The sequence below is a fragment of the Pristiophorus japonicus genome, chromosome 2, assembly GCF_044704955.1.
Source record: "Pristiophorus japonicus isolate sPriJap1 chromosome 2, sPriJap1.hap1, whole genome shotgun sequence".
Lineage (NCBI taxonomy): Eukaryota > Metazoa > Chordata > Chondrichthyes > Pristiophoridae > Pristiophorus > Pristiophorus japonicus.
The window spans coordinates 239984949-240010154 of NC_091978.1; the positions used below are offsets into that span (position 1 = coordinate 239984949).

Sequence of the window (25206 nt, forward strand, 5' to 3'; positions counted from 1 at the left end):
AGTGATAGTGATTGTTTTAAGTACCCCCCCACCCAATTATTGGGATGCTTTTAGTGTCCTCTACCATGAAGACCAATACAAAATATTTGTTCAAAGTCTCTGCCACTTCCCTGTTTCCCATGATTAATTCCCCAGTCTCATCCTCTAAAGGTCCAACGTTTACTTTAGCTACTTGCTTCCTTTTTATATACCTGTTGAAGCTCTTACTGTCTGCACTGTAGTGTCAATCTAGATTATATTCTCAAGTTCTGCAGTCGGGTTTGAATTGGCAACCATCTAACTCAGAGGCAAGAGTGCTATGAACATAGCCAAACTCTTGAAGCACACAAGGAAAAGATCATATAGAGAATCTCAAGGTTTCTATTCTTTGGATAATTTTTCATGCCTCAGTCCCTCACTTATTAATAATACTTCTCCTTTACTCATGAATCAAGAACAGAAAATGAAGTTAAAGGTGAAACAAACATAACAATTTGACATTTAACCCACTACAAGAGAAACACAAAGAAAGCAGCAAAATTTGATGTCTTACTTCCAGTCTTGACACATTTTGGACAGCAGTCTCCATCTGGGGAGTGCATAGTTTCTCCTCCCCCACAGGAAATGGGGGGACAATATTTTGAGCCACATTCAACCTTCTTGTTGGTGCAGGAGCAAACAGTACACCTTGTGGTCTTCCACTCTGTCTCATGCTTCAAAAAAAACAGAAAACAGGCGTCACCATTAACTCTAAATGACAACATGTGGTATCCATTTGTTTGAAATGATACTTGCTGATATTTGTGCTTTTAATTTTGAGATCCTGTTAAAGTCCCGTGCTTTTCTAGTACAGTGAAATTCTCAGATGGCCACGCTCCAGCAGTCGGCTCCTCTCTCGCCATTTTGATGTTCATTTCATGGGTTTTGTCATTCAAGATAATTTTACAATGAGTGGAGCCCAAAACAGTGATTTACACTCAATGGTTTTCGTTTCCCATAAACAACCCGTAACACATTTTTCGATGACGTGTTAAAGTCACGTGGCAGCATGTGTAGCTGTGAAATGCTTACAATGCTTAAATTTTTTATGTCATGAAAGTGACAGCGCAGAGTGTAGCTCACTTGTTTCACTCCATATTTAAGTGTGTCAAAAAAATGACAACAAACTAATAAAAGTAAAATAATACGGTGTAAGTGGAATACATGTTACGGATCAGTATTTTATAAGGAGTTACATATCAAGCAGTTACATTGTTGTGTAACTCCTTATTGTGATTTACTTCCTGCAATCCACCAGACTGCAATATTTATGTCTTTATTACATAGGATATAAAGCACAGAAACAGGCCATTCGGCCCAACCAGTCCATGCCGGCATTTATGCCCCACTCAAGCCTCCTCCAGTCTTTCCACATCTAAAACTATCAGCATAACCCTCTATTCCCTTATCCCTCATATGCTTGTCTAGCCTCCCCTTAAATACATCTACACTATTCGCTTCAACCTCTCCCTATGGTAGCGAGTTCCACATTCTCACCATTTTTTGGATAAAAAGGTTTCTTCTGAATTCCTTATTGGATTTCTTGGTGACTATCTTATATTGTTAGCCACTAGTTATGTTCTTCCCCACAAGTGGAAACATTCTCTCTGTATCTACTCTATCAAATCCTTTCATAATTTTAAAGACCTCTATTAGGTCACCCCTCAGCCCTCTTTTTTCAAGCAAAAAGAGACCCAGCATCTTCATCCTTTCCGGATCGGTATACCCTTGCATTTCTGGTTTGATACAAGTTAAGCATAATTCACCAATTTGTCAATTCTAACCACCGCCTGCTGTACCTGCATGCCAACTTTCAATGACTGATGTACCATGACACCCAGCTCTCGTTGCACCTCCCCTTTTCCTAATCTGTCACCATTCAGATCATATTCTGCCATCCTGTTTTTGCCACCAAAGTGGATAACCTCACATTTATCTACATTATACTGCATCTGCCATGCATTTGCCCTCTCACCTAACCTGTCCAAGTCACCCTGCAGTCTCTTAGCATCCTCCTCACAGCTCACACTGACACCCAGCTTAGTGTCATCTGCAAACTTGGAGATATTACATTCAATTGCTTCGTCTAAATCATTACTATATACTGTAAATAGCTGGGGTCCCAGCAGTGAACATTGCAGTACCCCACTAGTCACTGCCTGACATTCTGAAAAGGACCCGTTTATTCCTATTCTTTGCTTCCTGTCTGCCAACCAGTTCTCTATCCACGTCAATACATTACCCCCAATACCATGTGCTTTAATTTTGCACACTAATCTCTTGTGTGGGATCTTGTCAAAAGCCTTTTGAAAGTCCAAATACACCACATCCACTGATTCTCCCTTGTCCACTCTACTAGTTACATCCTCAAAAAATTCTCGAAGATTTGTCAAGCATGATTTCCCTTTCATAAATCCATGCTGACTTGGACAGATCCTATCATTGCTTTCCAAATGCGCTGCTATTCCAACATTTTCCCCACCACCGATGTCAGGCTAAACGGTCTATAATTCCCTGTTTTCTCTCTCCCTCCTTTTTTAAAAAGTGGGGTTACATTAGCTACCCTACAATCCATAGGAACTGATCCAGAGTCTATAGAATGTTGGAAAATGACCACCAATGCATCCACTATTTCTAGTGACACTTCCTTAAGTACTCTGGGATGCAGACTATCAGGGATTTCCTTCAGTTCCTCCTTCTCGCTATACCCTCAGTCCCCTAGTATTTCTGGAAGGTTATTTATGTCTTCCTTTGTGAAGACAGAACCAAAGTATTTGTTCAATTGGTCTGTCTTTTCTTTGTTCCCCATTATAAAGTCACCTGATTCTGACTGTAAGGGACCTACATTTGTCTTCACTAATCGTTTCTCTTCACATATCTATAGAAGCTTTTGCAGTCAGTTTTTAAGTTCCCTGCAAGCTTACTCTCATACTCTATTTCCCCCCTCCTAATTAAACACTTTGTCCTCCTCTGCTGAATTCTAAATTGCTCCCAGTCCTCAGGTTTGCTGCTTTTTTCTGGCCAATTTATATGCCTCCTCCTTGGATTTAATACTATCCCTAATTTCCCTTGTTAGCCACGGTTGAGCCACTTTCCCCAGTTTTATTTTTACGCCAGACAGGGATGTACAATTATTGAAGTTCATCCATGTGATCTTTGTATTTGTTGAGGACAAATTAAGGGCATTTATAGCGATTTATAGTGATGAGGGGGCCTGTAATTTCTCAACCCATATTGATCACTAATCACATGTTGCAGAATAGAGATGAGAGACTAAAATGAGAAAAGTTACATACAAGTAAATTGCTATAATGTCAGAGTTAATATTAATCCATGGATTTTTTCCCCCCTCTGGTCCAAGTAGAAGCAGAACTAGGGTATGTCATCCCATGAGGAAGGAAATGGAGTTCATCTCAGTTGGCTGATAGATTTTATTTTATAAAGCAACAGGGGCTAGAATAAAAGAAAGGTTCTACCTGTTCTCTCTGTCAACCCCCGTGGGAAAAGTTCTTTGCCTGAAAAAAAAACGTACATGCACAAAACGGCTGTTGCTATGGACGCCAGCCTTGCACAACTGAATACAGCGCTAAGGGCCATTTCACATCACTAAGGCTACCGCCCAAATTAAAAAGGCGAAACTAGCGGTTTTTAAAATGGGAGATATTCCAGCGATCCCGAAAAATAAAAAAAGCACTAAGGCTGGAAATATCGCCATAGTGGAAAGTCTGGCCCTTAAATCTTTAATATAAATTGTGAACAACAGTGGTCACAAAACTGATCCTTGTGGAACACCGCTACCTACCTTCTGCCACTGTGAATAGCCACCCTTTACCCCTAATCTCTGCTTTCTCTCTTGAAGCCAGCTAGCTATCCATTCTGCTACTTGTCCCCTGACTCCGCATTCTCTGACCTTGTTCATTAGTCTATTATTGTAGGCCTTTTGAAATCTAGATCAATTACATCTATTGCATTATCCTGGTCTTTCTATCTATCTATGTGGTATGGGTTCTGCTTACCATAGTGGTTTGTGCTTGCCTTTTATTGAGCTATTGGAAGTGAATATGAGACGGTCCTCTTATTTATCATATTGCTGGTGACTTTGGAGCTGAAAATCTCCAGACCTTTGTTCTCAAGAAACTGCTCGGATCTTCCATTGTTGAATTTGCCACATTTTTATGAGTTAAGCAGAAGATTCACTCTTTGAACTAATCCTGGTGGGCTCTAGCGGCAGTAGGGGGTACATCTCAGGTGCCCACCAGATGGGGGAGGCTGCAAAATGCAGCAGAGGCTGTCAGCACGTGAATTAAAAGCACAAAATCTAGACTTACACTGCAGTGCAGTCCTGACTGAGTGCTGCACTATCAGAGGTACTGCTTTTCGGATGAGTCATTAAATCCGAAGCCCCATTTCCCCTCTCAGGTGGGTTTAAAAGAACCCATGGCACTATTTTGTTGAACAGCAGGGGAGTTCTCCCCATTATAGGCCAATATTTATCGCTCAACCAAAATCTCAAACAGATTATCTGGTCATTATCTCATTGCTGTTTGTGGGACATTCCTATACACAAACTGGCTGCTGTGATTCCTGCATCAAAACAGTAAAACTGTAAAGCACTTTGGGACAACCTGAGGTCGTGAAAGGTGCAATATAAATGCAAGTGTTTCTTTAATTTTTAATCTATTGAAAGAAAATATAAAAGCAACTGAAAGGGTGCAGTGTAGATCCGCAAGAATCTACATACTGCCCCTTGGTGACATCATCTGCAGACCTAAGATCAGCTCCCACATTTATAGTGACAATGCCCAGCTCAACCTTTCTACCAACTCTATTGACCCATCCATTGTAGCGATTTTTAGACTGGTTGTCTGACATCCAGTCATGGGTGAGCTACAATTTCCTCCAGCTAAAATTTGAGAATTCTGTAATCTTTGTCCTGGTTCCCCACTAAAAACCCTATTCCCTCACCATCAATTCCACCCCCTCCTTGACTACTCGCTATGACTGAACCAGATTGTTTGCAATGCTATTCAATCCTGAGATGTGCTTCAGACCACGGGCCTGAAATTCACCGTCCTCGAAGGGATGGCTACCGTGGAGTTTGGGCGGCCAATCGAAAAAATCCATCGGCCGCCGCAGTCCAAGCCATATTCAGCTCGGAAACAGCAGGGTGAAGCCACTGGAAAACGGCCACTACCTGGATTTTCACCTATAAAAAGGAAGGTATTCGAGTCGGTGCTCTAACGCTACATCGCTGGAGTGTTGCCACGATCGGGGCCCTTTGCCAAGAAAATAGTTTCATCAAGTTTTGATTTGAATTTGAAGGGAAATAAGTTGTGGTACAAGTGCAGCGTCCCAAATCCAGAAAGCTCGGGACCGAGGCCGTTCCAGATTTTGCCTTTCTGACATTACGAATCCGGAAAAACCCGAGCCCAGGTTCGGGTATTTCCGGATTTTGGAACGTCGGAAAAAGGGGGGCGGGGGTGGGGGGGGGGGGGGGGGGGGTGGGAGGCGGAGTTGCTCTCCGAGGAGCTGTTCGGGTCGCTGGCCCCGTCCAGGAGGTTGTCGGGTGGGGCCCAGCCGCCGAGGAGCTGTTCGGGTGGGGGCCCGCCGCCGTGGAGCTGTTCGGGTGGGGCCCACCGCCTTGGAAGTGTTCAGGCGGGGCCCCGCAAAGGTGGAGGTGTTGGGGCAGGCCTCGCCGCCAAGGAAGTGTTCGGGCCGGTGGGCCCCGTCGCAGAGGAGGTGTTTGGGTGGGCCGGTGAGGAGGCCCTGAGGTAAGGGCAGCGGCGGCGAGCGGGACGGTGTATGGTCAGCGGCGGCAAGGTGAGTCCCGAGGTCGGGCAATGGCGGGTCCCCGAGGTTGGCAGGGTCGTCGAGTCTGGATTCCGCAACTCCGGATTTTGGATGCTCAACCTGTAATTGTTTTGGCTTCATTAAACCTGCTGAGTGCTGTACAGAGGTTTTGACAGACTTTTGTAGATCTTTCACTTTTGACCGTTTAGTGGAGGCCTGTATGCCTCATTGTGTGCTGCAAAGACTTGCTTGGCAGGGTTCACCCTCAGGGTGGGAGGAAGATTGGGAGGGTGACGCCTCGTACGCCTGATGAGAAGCAGGGCGGCACACAGGAGAAGGTGTCGCCGTCAGCACCGTGCAGAGAGGCAGCGGGCAAGGGAGGCAACAGCCATGGCTGCACAACCGACAGAAGGGCATGCAGATGTGCGCAGACCTGCAGCTAGAGAGGGTGGCCAGGAGGGAGATGGCAGCAGGAGGAGGTTGAGGGATGCTGCCCCCCACCCCACCCCCTCTAAATACTGGGAGAGGAGCCTTTCCAGCAAGAGCCTCCACAGGAGCCCGAGAATGAGGAGGACCAGGGAGATGGCCAGCAGACAGCTGCCAGGGGAGGTGGCCAACGCAGACTTGGGTGAAAGAGGCCATCCCCTCAAAGGGTCTACAGACCTCAGTTCTCCTTCCTCCAGCTCACTGATGAGCAATGACTACGAAGGTTACAATTTCGGACGTAAGTACTGAGGGAGCTCTGCACTGTCCTGTGAGAAGATCTACAGCCTCAAACATGCCTCAGAACCGCCCTCACCATGGAGACCAAGGTCACCATCACCTTGAATGTTTACGCGACGGGGTCTTTCCAGTCTGCCACTGCAGACACTGGCAACGTCTCCCATTCTTGGCACCTAGGTGCATCTGGCAGGTCACAGATGCACCGCACAGAAGTGTCCAGTACATCTCCTTCCCAATGACAAGAGACAAATAGGTGGAGTGGGCAAGCCGGATTTGCCCAAATGGCAGGCTTCCTGAGGGTGCAGGGTGCCATTGACTGCACACACGTTGGGCTGTGAGCGCCACATCATCACCCCGAGATCTTTGTGAACCACAAAGGCTTCCACTCGCTGAACGTGCAGCTCATGTGTGACCCCCAGCGTCGGATCCTGGCAGTTGATACAAGGTACTCAGGCAACAGCCATGATTCGTTCATTCTGCGCCAGACCAGTGTGCCCGCTGTCTTCACCGGCCCAAATCAGGATTGCAGTTGGCTGCTTGGGGACAAGGGATATCCCCTGTCCATTTGGCTGCTCACTCCACTGTGGAACCCCAGGACAGCGCCAGAGCATGCATATAATGCCGTTCATTGTGCCATCAGGTGCATCATCGAGCAGTGCATGGGCATCCTCAAGCAGAGGTTCCGGTGCTTGGATCGCTCTGGTGGCACCTTGGTGTACTCTCCTCAACAGGGCTCCATAATCGTCATGGTCTGCTGCATGCTGCACAACCTGGCCATCATGAGGTTAAACCAGCAGTACCACCTGAGGAGGAGGGGGAGGAGTCGGCACAGCAGGAGGAGGAGGAGGAGGATCCCCATCGCCCCAGAGCTAGGAGGTGTCGTCCCCATCGCAACCTTGGAAGGGAGGTGCAGCTGCGTCTCATAGCTGTTCGCTTCAGATAATCCTATTCCTTCAGGTCCCACTTTCAATGGCCATCATAATGAGTGCCTTAACGCAGAATTGCCCAATCGATGAAACACCTGGCCAGATATATGTGCCAAAATAAAGATTTATCCAATTATCCAAATCACTGCAAATATAGACCACAAAGAATATAATAATACTGTTATCATTTTTTACCCCAGTGCATCGCACTATAACATCTATTACACATGACTACCCTAACACTACGCCTAACTGTCATTCCTGTGGCTGCATCATGGGTCCAGGAAGGCTGCTGTGGTTGTTGTCTGGGATCTACAGCTGTCATGTGGTACACCTCTGGGCCTGGAAGGGTCAGTTGCAGACTGGCCAGCACCCTCCTGGGAGGGTGCATCCTCACAAAAATGGAGGTACTCATTCAGACTACCCCACACACACCACCCACACATCTCATTAACTACTTGTGGGATCTTGCTGTGCCCACAAAATGGCCGCCGCCATCTGCCCCCGAACAACAGTCACTCCCTTTTCTTGGTGGGGTTGTTGTGAAGCGCTTTTTGGAGACATTTGTCTCAATATATATAATATATATATCCAAAAAGGGCATTGTGGACTGTCCTGCTGCTGTCTCACTGTCCCTGCTCCCTTACTGTGCGAAGCTCCGTCCGCTGACGGCCGGCTCAGGCCACTGGACCACGATCTAGCTCTGACAAGCCCGTGTGGTGGCTGGTGTGCAACAGCCACCACACGTTAAAAAAAATTCAAGCACAGGCATCTTCCAACCTTCAATATATAGTTCGGGATCTGGAACTTTAGGTCCTTCATTAAAACACCTGTGAACTCATCCCTTTTTGGTGTGGAAGCAAGTCATCCTCGCTTCGAGGGGCTGCCTATGATGATATGGAGGTGCCTGATGAAATGTAAAAATTCTCTATATGAATGCAAGTTGTTGTTATTGATGAATGTTACCATCGACAATTAGTTACTCTTATCAATGGAGTCTTGAGAACTTAGGGTTTTTTACATGAGAGCTGGTTAAAGGGTGATCCAAAAATGGTCTTCAAGATTATGAATGGTTATGATAAGATAACCAGCGATAGATTGTTTCTACTTGTTGGTAAGATGGTTATGAGTGGACACAAATAAAATAATATTAAGTGTAACACACATTCAAAGTGTTCTGCTGTTCAACTTGATTTTTGATTTACCGTGAACATATCTGAAAACTACAGGCCACTTACCCCATGAATCTGTCCTTCATAGTCACAGAAGTTATTGGTCCTCAAGGCACACTCAGGGCAGCAATTATTTGGATTTATTTTGAAGACTTCCCCCTTATAATGGGAAGAACAAAACAAGAGTTATAAAATATTTTACATCAAATCAACAAAATAGAATGCTGTTATAAGAATATTTTTGCAATTAAAGGACAAAGGTTGTTTAACACAATAATATCTTCAGTAACAGCTTTTTCACTTTCTCTTTACAGTGCTTTTATTACACGTTGGAGATAACATTTGCTATTCCAAATAAGCAAAGGATGTGAGATGCAAAGCAATGGGATAATGGTATGTTGGCCTTCATAGCTAGAAGATTTGAGTATAGAACAGGGAGGTCTTACTGCAGTGTACAGGGCCTTGGTGAGGCTTCACCTGGAATATTGTGTTCAGTTTTGGTCTCCTAATCTGAGGAAGGACGTTCTTGCTATTGAGGGAGTGCAGCGAAGGTTCACCAGAATGATTCCCGGGATGGCAGGACTGACATATGAGGAGAGACTGGATGGACTGGGCCTGTATTCACTGGAGTTTAGAAGGATGAGAGGGGATCTCATAGAAACATTTAAAATTCTGACGGGACTGGACAGGTTAGATGCAGGAAGAATGTTCCCGATGTTGGGCAAGTCCAGAACCAGGGGACACAGTCTAAGGATAAGGGGTAAGCCATTTAGGACTGAGATGAGGAGAAACTTCTTCACTCAGAGAGTTGTTAACCTGTAGAATTCCCTACCGCAGAGAGTTGTTGATGCCAGTTCATTGGATATATTCAAGAGGGAGTTAGATATGGCTTTATGGCTAAAGGGATCAAGGGGTATGGAGAGAAAGCAAGAAAGGGGTACTGAAGTGAATGATCAGCCATGATCTTATTGAATGGTGGTGCGGGCTCGAAGGGCTGAATGGCCTACTCCTGCACCTATTTTCTATGTTTCTATAACATGGGGAGTGTCACAAACTACTTTCCAATTCTGTCACTAGGATTTCAGTAAAACATAATGCTGTCCATGTAAAAGTACGGGTTATCAATTACAAATTCTGTCCTTCCAAATGTGGATTGTGACGAGAGAGAGAGCATTTTGAGCTACTTACAGTAAAAGGATTAATGCTGATGATTACAAGTCCGCCATTGTTGGTGCTCATTATGGGACCAATTTGAGGCTAATTAAAAGACCATTAAAATATTTTTTTTTAATTGGCTAAAAACATGTTTTTTTTTCCCCTGTAGTATTTTGGCACCAATATACCAAATCAGTTGGAGGACAACACTGAAAGCCTGCTCTGCTGTATTTTTTAATATTATGATGTCACTTGACACCAATTCAGGAAAGAAGCTGAGCAAGAAAACACTGTCATTTAAAGGGCTGTGTGCAATTGAAGGGCTGAGCGGGTTCTTACATGAAGAAGTAATATGACTACTGCAACAGAGGGGAAAAAGTGAGCATCTAACTTATCTGAGGTTGATGTGGAGATGATTCTGTCTCAACTTAGAGAATGAGGGATGCCATTGTTGGAGATCCAGGGAGGAAACGATCACAATCATCACTATGGGCTATGTGGAAGGAGGTGGCTGTGGCTGAGTGGAACTTCCATAACTCCCAAGAACCCCTTTACAGTGTCAGATGAAGTTTAACTCAAAGTTAGCAATGGTAAGAGTGTTGTCAGATGAATAACAGGGCAGCTAAGCAAAGTGGGTACTTTCTGGCACAATAGTCCAGCAATGCACTTTCAGGTATCACATTGCAGCATGTTTCTTTTCCCAAAAGCAAAGTCACTTGGCAGCATTTATGTCAATTATCTCATTCTAGCACAGTGAAGTCTCTAATCCTAGGTCCTTCTCCTTCCCACCTATCATCACCACCATCCATTCCAAGAATCCTCACAGATTGTGACTGCAGGATGTGAAATCTGCAGCAACCAATCAACATGATGCATTCCTTTTGCAGGAATGCCAGAAACTGACAGAGAAAGTGCACAAATCCAACATTTAAAATAGCATGAAAAGGAAATAATCACAACCATTGTCTTCACCTCTGGCCAGGTAATTGGGAATGGAGATATAGGAGTCTTTGTGTATACCTTTATTTATTTAATGTTTCTATGCATTCTTCAATCTCTCCACCTGCTACCAAAAAGGAACTGATTAAGATAGAAGTTGCTCAAGTGGAAGACGAAGGGTCATCGACCCAAAACGTTAACTCTGCTTTCGCTCCATAGATGCTGCCTGACCTGCTGAGATTTACAGCATTTTCTGTTTTTGTCTCACATTCTAGCACACTGACGTCGTTGTCACTGCATCTGGGCCAGATCTTTACCATCAGAACTTTCCTCCATGCTACTACAATTCACGAGACAGTGCTGGGCACATACTACAAGGTAACCCCAGACCTATCCAGACACGGAATCTTTCTTTGAGTATCCCAATAGCACGCACAATTCTTAACCTTATCTTCTTCATGTGTGCTTCATTTTAGAGCTTCACTGAAATACTGGTAGTTTTATAAGTTAAGCACCCAAAATCAATTGTAATTTTCTCACCCTACAGCCATGCTGCCCCTGCCTCTGTTGTTGAAGTAGAGCTGAGACACTGAACTGACAAAGTATAAAAACATCACGACAGCTCCCAGCATGTTGTAATTCACATGAAAAAAGCTTTGCCTGTCATTGCAGAAGGCCTGCATATTTAGAGGTTCATATAAGTATGGAGGTTTACCCTTGGGTCACATAATGTCATGTTGGTGCAATCAATAGCTTCCACACCCCTGGGAAACTTAGCAATTGTGAAAAGTTTGATGGTCCTTGTAATTATTTACTATGACTCCTATTGTAATATCATCTACACAATTGTCCACCTCTCTGTCTAGTACAATATCCAAGTCATTAGTGTACATTAGTGAACAGAACTCTGCAACATACTACCCATTTCCAACCACTCTGAAATCTTACTGAGGTATATAAGATTGAAAATGATATGTTTAAAGGTTAATCTGGACTAGTACTTTAAAGTAAACAATGAGAGGAGAAGAACGGGACACAGATTCAAACTAGTAAAATGTAACGTTGGTGCTAGTAATGAAGTTTCTTCTTCACGCAGAGACTGAGCAGCACTTGGACTCCAGGCAGAGTGGTGGAGAAAAATACCCTGGGATCATTTAAAAAATAATTAGATTCAGTAGTGGGGGAGTATTAGTATTGTTTTGTACGTGCAAGTTTGGGTTATTTACCCATATCTTGCACGGCAAATGTCCTCAAAACTCGCGCCTGAAAAAACAGGCGCATAGCCTACTTTTACAGGCGTAAGAGTTTAAAAACATAGAAAAAACATGATTAAAATAAAAATTTTAAAACACATCTATCTTAAAACCCTGCCCACTCAGATAATATTATTTTAAACCCTAACCCTAACTTTTTATTAAAATAGGGAATTTTTTTTTCTTTAAAAAACATGTGTAAATTTTTTTATTTCTATTAGTTTATTGTGTGAGGTGTTTTTTAAATGTTTTATGTGCATTTTGGGCTTTTTCTCATAAATTGTAATAGGATTTTCATAACTCCCATTACAATGAATGAGAAAATACTTACCTGTGATTGGGTGTCCAGGCACACGTGACTCCTGCGGACATCCCGACGTGCACGCGCTGCGCGTCACAGGGAGAGGAGGCCTGTGGATCGGGAGTTCCAGCGAGCGCAGCAACTTCAGGTAAGTGTGCATTTTATTTCTATTTTTTCTGGATTTATCCGTGGGAAGCCCTCCTCGGAATTTCTGGGCCATTGTGTCTTGTTTCGCCTTAAGGCACTGTTTCAGTTCACTCGTTTGGCAGCTTTGCTCTGCTGAATAAATACTACTTTCACGCCAGCATGGATTTTCACCTTACGTACAGGGAACTCCATGTGGGCGATTGCATGGCACAATACAAACTCTGCATCTATTTTATCCATGTGAAACATGCAGTTTAAATGGAAAAATAATTCTGTCATCATTGTCATGACCATCTAACCTCTGCATCATAACTGGCAAGACTCTGTCCTGGATTTTTATATGCTATCCTGCCCAAATCGAGGCCAAAATGTCAGTTCCGCTCCCAAATGATACATGGCTACTAATCTGCACAGGGCTTGAGGCAGGTGAAACTCCCCTCTGCTCCAAACATGCCACCTGACTGAGTGAGTGGTGGTTGGATGGTGGGGGGACGGGCTTTCCCATGCTGGAAATTTCCATAACTCCCAGCTGCCTACCACCCAGAGATCTGGACACCAGGAAGAACCTACCTTACACATTAGCTTAGGAGTGAAAGTGTGGCCTTCCTGGGGTTCGACTGGATATTCCTGAAAACTGTTGGCACACCCTGATTGGCCGAATATTTTTAAATCTTCAGTGCCAGTACCCCCAGCTAGCCTTCAAGCAGCTTGTCAGTGCATCGTTTCATATCCTCTTCCTCTAATGGGTACTGCCACTTGCACCCAAAGTTATGGTAACAAAGTGACCCTGCCTTAACCCCAGATACTTTGGTATAGTTAGGAGTGGTGATCAGTGGCTCCTGCTCCATTTCCCTTAAGCGAGTGGATTTTCGGGTCTCATATAAAAAACATAGATGATTGTAAATAAAACACAATTATTTATGTGTAAAACATGTTTCTAATAATGTAAAGCATGTTCTTATAAATCTGAAAAAATGTCGTCCATTTACATCCTCAAACTAAGTTATCATTAATGAGTATATGAAAGTACTCATCATTCGTGTCAAAAGGTACTAACAATACATAACTACATAATTACCTTCTGGAGATCACACTGAGGGTTCTGACACTGGGTAACCTTGCACAGGACAATATCACTGTGGCAGCTACAATCTTGGCAAGAATCTGGCTTCCAAACTGTATTATTCTGTAGAAAAGAGCAGAAAAGGTGTTACATTCCTGAAAAATCAATATTCCCAGGTTGAATTCTGCAATTTTAACTGCTTTGTGGATTTAGATTACATCAACCTCACAAAACTCTGCATATTTGGCAGTCAGCATTTTGGGAGCCAGTCCATATGTTGACAAAGCAAAATCAATGTAGACCAAGCTACTCCCCCATCAACATCGCTTCTGCCCTAGTGCTACTGCTGTTTGAAGTGATTCCAGCCAATGCAGGTTGCAGGCAAAAATTCTTGGGAGAACAGGAATTTCCACCCAAGTTCCATAATCACTTCAGTAGCTCAGAGAAATAGTAGCAGCGCATAGGGGAGAGTTAAAATGGGTGTGAAGGGGAATGGGAAAAGAGAATCTGAACAGGGAGGGGTAGAGTCAAAAGAGAAGCCGAGAATGGCACTACGGGAATGAAGTGGGGAGAGTCAGGAGCAACTATTTGAGAGGAGGAAGTGAAAAGCAAAACAGGAGCAGCCATTTGGAGGAAAGAGGGGGCGGGGGGGAGGACTTGAAAACAATCGGGTAGATTGATCAGGTACAAAGGGATTTAGGAGATTGGGAAATTGGGCTGAAAGATGGTAAATTAAATTTGGTGTCAATAAGATGAGACGAGGGAAGGAGACTGAACATTCAAACTATAAATATTGATTGGGACAAATTTAGTGTGAAGGGTATAGAAGGTGTGGAATTCTTGAAATGCATCAAGAGAATTTTTTTAGTCAGTATGTAGTACGCCCAACATGAGAGGGGGCGGTCTTGGATTTAGTTTTGGGGAATGAAGCTGCGCAGGTTTGAAGGGGTATTAGTGGGGGAGCACTTGGGTGCCAGTGACCATAATTCAGTTAGATTCAAGTTTGTTATGGATAAGGACAAAATAAGCCTGGAATAAAAGTTCCGAATGGGGAAAAACTAATTTTGCTAAGTTAAGGAATGATTTGGCCATAGTGGATTGGAAACAGCTACTTGTAGGTAAATCATTCGGAACAGTGGGAGGCATTCAAGGAGGAGATCCGGAATGCTCAGGCCAAACAGGCCAAACCCTTAAAGAAAAAGGCTGGGAAAAATAATTCTAGAGCCCCCTGTATGTCTAGGGACTTACAGGGGAGAATTAAGAAAAAAGGGACACGTATGTCACATATCAACAGCTAAATACTTTTGAATCTTTTGAAGAATATAGAAAGTTAAGAGGCAAAATTAAAAAGGATACTAGGAATGCTAAGGGAGAGCACGAGAAATTCTTGGCCAGTAAAATTAAGGAAACCCCTAAGATGTTCTATAAATAGATTAAGAGTAAGAAGGTAACTAAAGAAAGGGTAGGGCCTATTAGAGACCATGAGAGTAATCTTTGTGTGGAGGTGGAAGATGTTGGTAGGGTTCTTAACGAATACTTTGCATCTGTTTTCACAAAGGAAAGAGGTAATGCAGATACTGCTATAGAGGAGAAGTGATATTCTGGATGAAATAAATATAGTGAAAGAGGAAGTCTTAAGGGGTTTGGCAGCTTTGAATGTAGATAAGTTCCCAGGTCTGGATCAAATGCATCCCAGGCTGTTGAGCAAAGTAAAAGAGGAAATAACAGAGGCCGTGACCATCATTTTCCAGTCCCCTATGGATATGGGTATGGTGCCAGAAGATTGGAGGACAGCTAATGTAGTACCCTTGTTTAAGAAAGGAAAAAGGGATAGGCCGAGTAATTACAGGCCTGTCAGCCTAATCTCAGTGGTGGGAAAACTATTGGAAAAAATCCTGAAAGACAGGATAAATCTGCATTTGGATAGGCAAGGATTAATTAGGGATAGTCAGCACGGATTTGTTAAAGGAAGATCGTGTTTGACTAACCTGATTTAATTTTTTGAGGAGGTAACCAAGAGGGTCGATGAGGGTAGTGCGTACGATGTAGTATATATGGACTTTAGCAAGGTTTTTGATAAGTCCTGCATGGTAGACTAGTAATGAAGGTTAAAGCCCATGGCATCCAGGGCAAAGTGGAATGTTGGATCCAAAATTGGCTCGGAGGTAGGAAGCAAAGGGTAATGATTGATGGATGTTTTTATGACTGGAAGGATGCTTCCAGTGGGGTTCCGCAGGGCTCAGTATTGGGTCCCTTGCTTTTTGTGGTATATATCAATGATTTAGATTTGAATATAGGGTGTATGATTAAGAAGTTTGCAGACGACACTGAAATTGGCTGTGCGGTTGATAATGAAAAGGAAAGTCATGGGCTGCAGGAGGATATCAATCTACTGATCAGGTGGGCAGAGCAGTGGCAAATGGAATTTAATTCAGAGAAGAGGTGATGCACTTTGGGAGGGCTAACAAGGAAAGGGTATATACATTAAGCGGTAAGCCACTTAATAGTGTAGATGAACAAAGGGACCTTGGAGTGCTTGTCCACAGATCCCTGAAAGTAGCAGTCCAGGTGGATAAGGTGGTTAAGAAGGCATTCGGAATGCTTGCCTTTATTGGCCGAGGCATAAAATATAAGAGCAGGGAGGTTATGCTTAAATTGTATAATACTTTGGTTAGGCCACAGCTGGAGTACTGCGTGCAGTTCTGGTTGCCGTATTATAGGAAGAATGTGATTGCACTAGAGAGGGTGCAGAGGAGATTTACTAGGATACTGCCTGGAATGGAGAATCTTAGTTATGAGGACAAATTGGATAGGCTGGGTTTGTTCTCATTGGAACAGAGGAGGTTGAGAGGAGACCTCATTGAGGTGTACAAAATATTGAGAGGCCTGGACATAGTGGATAATAAGGGTCTATTGCCATTGGTGAAGGAGTCTATTACGAGGGGGCATCGTTTTATGGTGGTTGGTGGAAGGTTTAGAGGAGATTTGAGGGGGGGGCTTCTTTATGCAGAGGGTTGTAGGGATCTGGAACTCACTGCCTGGAAGAGTGGTGGATGCAGAAACCCTCACCACTTTTAAGAGATGGTTGGATGGGCACTTGAAGTGCCGTAACCTGCAGGGTTACGGACCGAGAGCTGGTAATTGGGATTAGACTGGATGACCTTTCGTTGGACGGCGCAGATATAATGGTAAGTACTGCAGGGAATAGATTACGGCCATGGTGATCTCTTGGACTAGTTTCAATCGCCTGGATGGGTCGGAGAGGAATTTTCCCAGATTTTTTCTCTCTAAATTGGCCTGGGTTTTTATCTGGTTTTTGCCTCTCCCAGGAGATCACATGGCTCCGGTTGGGATGGAGTGTAGGTGTTTTCAGTATAAGGGATGTCACAGTTGTGTGAGGCGGACTGGTTGGGCTGGGTACTCTTTGCCTTTCTGTCATTGTTCATAGGTTTATATGGAACCTTTAGGGCTGCTGATCAAGGGCCGTGCGGCTCTTTTCGGCCGGCGCGGACACGATGGGCCGAAATGGCCTCCTTCTGTGCTGTAAATTTCTATGTTTCTAAACTAAATGGTGTTAATCTACAGGATATAGCACAGCAAAAGCTTTGGTGTTTTTTGATGGACAGTATATTGAAACCAACTGCACAGCAAATGGCAGTGATTATAACTAAGGCAAACAATCACAAGATGTGATACTGAGCCTATACAGGACATTGGTGTGCCCCAATCTGGAGTACTGGATGCAATTCTGGTCATTATAACACAGGAAGGACATTATGATTCTGGAAACGGTGCATAAAAGTGCTATCCATCTGATACTTGGCATTAGATGCATGGGAGGCAGCAATTCCACGGGGATTCACCCGATCGTCCGCCATAACGTCAACGGAAACTGCAGAGAAGCAGGTGTCCACAGTTTCTCCAAGGATTGCGCCAATCTTCCATCAAAGCTACAGCAGCTTATCTGAATTACCGCTGCGCAAATTTCAGGGGAAGACTAAACAAGCTGAGTTTGTTTACATTTGAGACAGAGAAGCAATCTTACTGAGGTGTTCAAGATCTTTAAGGATATTGACACGTTATATCTTGAGAAACAGTTTGCCATGGTCCTCAGCATGACAATGGGCTTAGGATGAAGCTCAAAGACGGGAGGGTGAATCGGCAGGTCGGATAAAACTACTTCACACCAAAAGGTGGTGAATGTTTGGAAAGGACTGCCCAGCGAGATAACTGAGGCTGATAATATTTGTAATTTTATGAAGGCTTCAGACAGGCAGTCGACAAGCAAATCTATTGAGGGATACTGGTAGTGAACTGAGCATTCTATTTTTGAACTCTGGAACTAGACAAATAGACTGAAAATGGTCTGCCATAGATGCTATGTTTTTTCAGCTCTTTCAGTTTTCATTTTAGACCTCCTGCACCTACAGCCATTTTTCCCCCTCATTTTCTTGCCTTTCTCCTTGAGTGGGCTTGTCACTATTTTAGCAACATATTGTATGTTCTTTTAATGTTTGTCCAATGCCTCACCAAAATGCTCTTTAATATCAACACCAACGTATTTATATAGCACATTTAACATAGTAAAACGTCCAAATGTGCTTCACAGAAGCGTTAGCAAACAAAATTTGACTCCGAGCCACATAATTAGGGCAGGTGACCAAAAGTTTGGTCAAAGAGTTAGGTTTTAAGGAATGTCTTAAAGGAGGTAAAAAGGGTAGAGAGGCAGAGAGGTTTAGGGAGAGAATTCCAGAGTTTAGGGCCTTGGCAACTGAAAGCACCGCCGCCAATGGTAGAGCGATTACATTTGGGGATGCTCAAGAGGACAGAATTGGAGAAGCGCAGATATCTCGGCGAGCTGTAGGGCTGGAGGAGATTACAGGACATCTAACAATTTCTTGTTTTTCTTTTAAGCAGCCTGAAAGCAACTCAAACTATTAACTTCTGCTCTGTGAATGGAGTATTCGTTTATCCCTTCCTTTTTCCCTGTCTATTAAAATGCTTGCTTATCTTTCAGTTTTCTATTCCGATAATAGGCTTTACCCAAAACTTCAACTTGTTTATCTCTTTACACATGCCAACTGACCTACTATATATTTCTCGCATTTTCTGCTTTTTTCCATAATTCCTACATTTGCAGTATTTTTTAACCCAAATAATTCATAGAAATAGGCAGTACAGTCACAGAAAACAGCATGCTGGTATAGTAGGACTCACACTTGGGCTGAGTGTTTGGCAGTTCCAGATAGAGTTAGAAAAGGGCACTATTCAACTGCCTGGCACTGCCATCCATGTCACAAATACATCAACATTGGGTGAACAGATCTCTCAGATGACTTGAAGAGTACCATGGACAAATTTGCAGTACACTCTTTATATTAGGTGTATAGAGAAAAATAACGGCAATAAAATATTTTAACTACGGGTTTAGATTGTTTACACACAGAATAATGGATAGCTAGGAGTGATTACACGGCTTCAAATGTTTCAATGGCTTATGTCAGAATGACAAGTGTGATTACAATACAGTATTCTGATGAACAGGTTCAGACGCTTTAGCTATACAATAGTGGACAACTAAGAGTAACTACAAAACTAGGCTAACCACCTTTTGTCCAATCCAAACCACAGATGCAGCCTTGGACATGGGAGTTAATTCACATTTATTTTATCTATTTTTTCCCCTTCAAATCACCAGTTTCTCTCTGCAGTGGTCTTTCCTGGCTCTCTTTATCTTGTATCTATTCATACTAACTTACTATATTGCTGCCACTAAATATTCAGAGGAGTTAGGATTAATTACTCCAATTGCAAAGAAGCTGTATTTGGTGCTTTCAATATTGATGCTAATTCTGTAATCCCTCATTCTTATGGTGAGTTGTGTTCGCAAGTAGTGCAAATCAGAGAATCAGAACATGGAATTGTAGAATTACTCCATTATGCTTTTAATTTTATTTCTTTTAACATTCAATGCTTTGAGATATCTTATTGCTCGTGAGGAACACTATAAAAATGCTGTTATTATTTAAATTTTTATTTCTAAATACATTTTCTGTGTAAATTAATTTTTGTATAAAATAATATTTAGAATGGCAGTGTGTTCTGGTGATGTTACTTTTCCTCTAGTCACTTATACTGATTTATAATCGTATGGAGACCTTTTTCAAACATTTTGGCTCAGATTTTGCGGTCAGCGGCGAACAAACGATGCCAGCCGTTCATTACACTTACGCTTATCCACAGACTTTCTCTGGCCCTTTGCGCTGGAACCTGTGGTGATTAGAAATCCATTTCGGCACAGTGTCCTCTACAGGGGATCTGGGACATGGACAGGTCAAGCAACTGTGTATCTCCTTAACCAATCAGATTGAAGAAACCTTACTGAGGTGCACAGTCTGAACCAGGAAGGGTAAGTTAGAATATTTAATTCAATGCTAAATAAAGTACGTAAAGCGAAATAAAAGAGAGTAAAAGAAAGATTGGATTGAGGGAGAGATGGAAAGAAACATTTTTTTTAATTGAAATATTTTTACTTTTTAAAATCTGCAATAATAATTACAATCTGAAGGAATGAGACTCCACACTAGTAAAAGTTAATTTTCACATACCAGGGAGGTAGTTTCGCAGTAATTAAAACTTATCATGCCATTAAAATTTACTTACATTGGAATGGATAAGCCCTAACTTTTTCTGGCAATCTTAGTGGGTATCCATCGCCTTACTTCATACCTTCCATGTATTGCAATGCCGAGTCTCTTGGCGTAGCTTCTGTCGGAGCAGAGCAATTCGGACAGCAACTTCCTGATATCTGTGCTTAACTGCACGTGCGATTGTTGGAAGTTGCTGTCAGATTTACTCTTTAATAACTGTTTGCACTGATAGCTTCAATGTTATTTTTACCACAAATCCGAGCCAATGACTTAACATTGTACGATCGTGTAAAATGGGTAAAATGGGTAGCGGTACCCTACTCCTGATAAAATGTCTAGAACATGAACTCCTCATCGCCAACACCTTGTTCCGCCAGAGGGACAAATAAAAGGCATCGTGGCAACATCCTCGCTCCAAACGCTGGCACCTGCTCGACTATGTCATCGTCCGAGCCAGGGGTCGCAAGGATGTGCGCATTACCCGCGCCATGACAGGAGCTGACGATTGCTGGATGGACCACCGCCTAATCCGATCCATCATCGACATTAACATAGCCCCAAAGCAGAGGGGACAGCCGAAGCAGTGTCGCAAAAAGGTCAATGCCAGGGCACTTAAAGACCCAGCTAACAGAGTCCTATACAGTCAGCGCCTCACAGCTAACTTGGCGGCCTTGATGACCCTGAGACGCAGAATGCCCACAGCGCTTGGTCTGCCTTCCAAGCCTCCATAACCAGTGCCTGTGAAGAGACGCTTCGTCACTCAACCAGAAAACACCAGGACTAGTTTGATGAGAATGATCAGGAGATCCAAGAACTAATAGATCGCAAGCGCAGAGCATTTCTGAGCCTTAAGCAACAACCCAACTCGGGAGCAGCAAAGCAACATTACAGGCGGCTCAAGGCTGAGGCCCAACAAAAAACCCAGGACCTAAAGAACAGGTGGTGGATGGAAAAAGCGTAGGAGATTCAACAACTGGCCAACAGCCATGATGTGCGAGGATTCTTCATCGCAGTCAAGGCCACCTACGGTCCAAACTACGAATGCCGCACCCCATTGCTGGCCAAGAACGGGGAAACACTCATCAAGGACACTGAGGCAGTCAGGGCCCATTGGAAAGAGCACTTCGAAGTTCTCCTCAATCGAGATTCTGCCTTTGATTCGAGTGTTCTCGACTCCATCCCGCGACCCGCCACCACCTCAGTGAAACCCCAATGCCGCACGAGGTAGGAAAAGCCATAAGACAGCTCAAGAACAACAAGGCTACGGGAGCGAATGGAATCCCTGCTGAGGCACTAAAAGTATGGCGGAGAGGCGCTGTTGGCACAGATACATGACCTCATCTCTCTCATCTGGAAGGAGGAGAGCATGCCGGGAGATCTCAGAGATGCAGTGATCGTGACTATTGTATATGTAGGCACTCTGTTAATGACTCCACAAGGCAGGGGTATGGCACTTGAACTGTACAGACTGTAGTCCTTTATTGCAGCTCCTAGAGTGCGGACACAAGAGGTGAGCTCGCTTTTATACTGGGTTGGACTGCAATGTACAGGTGACCCTTAGGTCTCCAGCAGCAGCACCCTCTGGCGTACAGGTAAGGTATATACAGGTCTAGTGTTACAGTACATCATTACATCATTGGCATGCATACATAACAACACTCCCCCGCTAAGCCTTTCCCAAGTCCTTATTGCCATGATATGGGGAGGTGATCAGTAGTGGGCTGTGGGAGGTTGTGGTGAGGGTTATGTGGGTGCCAGGTGTGATCCCTGTGCTTGAGGCTGTCCTCATTCATTCCCCCGCCCCCCCCCCCTCACACACAGACCATGTGGGTGTCACTGTTGGAGGATTCCAGTGCAATGGGAAAGGTACATAGACTTAGATGGGTAAGTGGTGGTGTTTGGTGGTGGGCAGGGCCACAGGGCTGTGTGGGCTCCTTGTCCTCCATTGGTGGTAGAAGTCTGGTCATCCCAGGGTCTGCCAGGAAAGCTGGAGGGTACTGGCCTCTCGCTCCTGGTGCTGGCCCTGGTGGCCAGGGGGTGTAGGGCCGATCTGGGGCAGGTTGCCAGTGGTGGTGGCTGTCCTGCCCATTGACCGCTGTCCCTGCAGTGGGTCTGCTCCAACTGGGTGTGTGTGAGCCCTTCCTAGGTGTTACTTTTGTCCCAAAAGTCCAAGCTACATGATCAGGTAGCCCGCTGGACCTGGGGGTCACTTACGGGGGGATACCTCTGGCATTTACATTGTACCTGTAGAACCTGGTGTCCTTTAACAGTCTACTTTCTGCAATCATGACACATTGGCTCCTATCACAAATAGTCGATTCTACAGTTATCTCTCTTTACATTATCACTTTTAGCACTTACAACACTTTCTTGCGTATCGGCGTCTCCATACAGGGTTACATTTATCATATTAAAATTTCTAGCATCATCATTTAACAGTACAAACTTGTTGCTAACATCACTTTTAAAAGCATTCATTACATTTTTCTCATTAGTTAATTTGGCATCACAATTCAATGTTACATTTGCATACCTGCATTCGCTTACCGCAATTTACCTTTAAAGTCCTTGGCATCGCTGTGCCGAGAGTGAAACTGTCCCTTTCATTTCTTTGGGTTACCGGTCTCCTTTAAGGGGGTCTTCCAATCCGGTTCGCCGCTCGGTGTCACGTGTTGCTTCTCCAACGCTGCCCCTCGTGGCAGGCAGTAAATTCAGTGTTTCTGCAGCAACTGATGGAGTTGGGTATCTCTTAAAAAAAGCCAAGGAGGCTCTGATTAAAACTGGGAATCAATCTAGCAATTCTGCTGCTCTGTTTTACTTCAGTGAGCTTGAAATGTTTTCTGGATTTGAGGTTAAGGCCATTTCGATTTGAGGTTCTTCGCCTCGTGGTGCGGCCGCCATCTTCTCGCTCTCCTCGAGGTAGGCTGTGGTGATCTTTTTCTTCTCAGGTTCGGCCACAGACGTCGGCAATCCACTTTTTCACCGATCTTCTTCCCTCGGAGTCCTGCCACGGCCTGGAAATTGAGGTCTGGATGTTCAGGTTGGATGATCTCGCCATGGTGTTATGTGGTTGTCGCCGCACTGTCGAGCTGGACGGTAGGATTTCTAGGTGCTGCGATGGATCCAAGTTCGGGGCTGCGTGGGATGTCGATCGCTGGGGCCGGAGGCCGTCTTCGCTCCGACCAAATTGGACCTGCTTCATCCAACTTCTTCCCAGCAGCATTGGACCATCGCTGGCAACAATCCACAAGGGGAGCTTGTTCATCGCACAGCTCTGTGAGACCTGGACGTCCACGCTGCCAACGACTGGGATTTTGCCTTTGGTGTAGGTGAGCAGCTTTGCCTGGATAGGAGACAGCTTTGGCCGTTTGGCAGGATTGTTCCAAAGTTTTTCGAAGGTCATCTGGCTCATCAAAGACTGGCTCGCCCCTGTGTCGATCTCCATCGAAACTGGAACTCCGTTGATGTCCACTTCCATCTTCCATGGGGAACTCTCGGAGGAGCAGGTATAAATTCCGTACTCTTCTTCCAGGGATTGAGCAGCTTCGTCTTCATCAGTGTCGAAACCCAGGTGATCAGCCAACTCTTCAGTGACGCATTGAGTAAAGCATTTTCTGCACATTCTCTGAAGGTGACCTTTCGCATTGCAGCCTTTGCAGGTGTAGTCTTTGTAGTGGCACTGGTGGTTTCCTCTACAGCGCCAGCACGGGGCTAGCCAGTTGGCCCCATGTGGCGGACTCAGGGTTGCGGGACTCGGGGCAGTATTTCTGCCTTTGAAAGTCGCCATTCTGTTCACTGCGTTCGTCGGTTTAGAGTCCTGGATGAGGGTCATCATTCGTTTGGAGTCACAGACCGAAATCATGAATTCCTGGCTCACTTTGATTGCCTTCTGCAGGGTGACTGTGATGTCCGCAGAGAGCAGTTTGTGAAGGAGGCCCGCGTGGCCGATCCCAATAACAAAAATGTCCCTTGGTGCTTCTGTGAGGTGGTCGCCAAAATCACACGGTGCATCTTACCTTCTTAAATCTGCAGCATACTTAGCAATTTCTTGGCCTTTGGGGCGCCGGTGAGTGTAGAACCGGTATCTGGCTGTGAGGATGCTTTCTTTGGGTTTCAGTTGCTCTTGTACTAAGGTTATGAGCTCCCCATAGCTCTTGGTTGTTGTCTTCGCTGGGGCTAGCAGGTCCCTGACGAGGCCGTGGATGGTGGGCCCACAACTACTGAGCAGGATGACCCTGCGCTTGTTCGCCAGTGTGGTGGATGAGTCCCCATCCAGGTCGTTGGCGATGAAGAAGTGTTCTAACCTTTCCACGAAGGCATCCACTCTTCTCCATCGGTGAATTGTTGGAAGTTGCTGAGATTAGACATGTTGTGCATGGAATTCATGACCTCGTCACCAGTTATTGTGTCTGTAGGCACTCTGTTAATGACTCCACGAGGCAGGTGTATGGCACTTGAACTGTACAGACTGTAGTCCTTTATTGCAGCTCCAAGAGGTGAGCTCCCTTTTATACTGGGGTGCCTGCAGTGTACAGGTGACCCTTAGGTCTCCAGCAGCAGCACCCTCTGGTGTACAGGTAAGGTGTGCACAGGTCTAGTGTTACAGTACATCATTACATCATTGGCATGCATACATAACAGTGACCATCTTTAAAAAAGGGGACAAATCCGACTGCGGCAACGACAGAGAAATCTTCCCGCCATCAGCCACTGGGAAAGTTATCGCTAGAGTCCACCTCAACCAACTTCTCCTGTGACCCGAGGAGCTCCTCCCGGAATCACAGTGCGGATTTCATCCCCTACGCGACACAATGGACATGATCTTTGCAGCGCGACAGCTGCAGGAAAAATGCGGGAAGCAGCACCAGCCCTTATACATGCCTTTCTTCGACCTTACAAAGGCCTTTGACACCGTCAACCGCGAGGGTCTATGGAGCATCCTCCTCCATTTCTGATGCCCCCAAAAGTTCGTCAACATCCTCCGCTTGCTCCGTGACAACATGCAGGCCGTGATCCTTACCAACGGATCCATTACAGACCCAATCCACATCCAGACCGGGGTCAAACAG

At 44.7% G+C, this 25206-nt stretch overlaps 1 protein-coding gene across 1 annotated transcript in view; it reads right to left on the bottom strand.

Annotated features, from left to right (window-relative positions):
• The window catches only part of fras1 (Fraser extracellular matrix complex subunit 1), a 757390-nt gene that overhangs the window by 436637 nt on the left and 295547 nt on the right, over positions 1-25206 (bottom strand). The window contains exons 3-5 of the mRNA XM_070871094.1: positions 13503-13610; positions 8696-8788; positions 533-692 (exon numbers count right to left, since the gene is read on the bottom strand). Of these exons, the coding sequence (XP_070727195.1) occupies positions 533-692; positions 8696-8788; positions 13503-13610 (361 nt within the window). The remainder of the gene's footprint in view (positions 1-532; positions 693-8695; positions 8789-13502; positions 13611-25206) is intronic.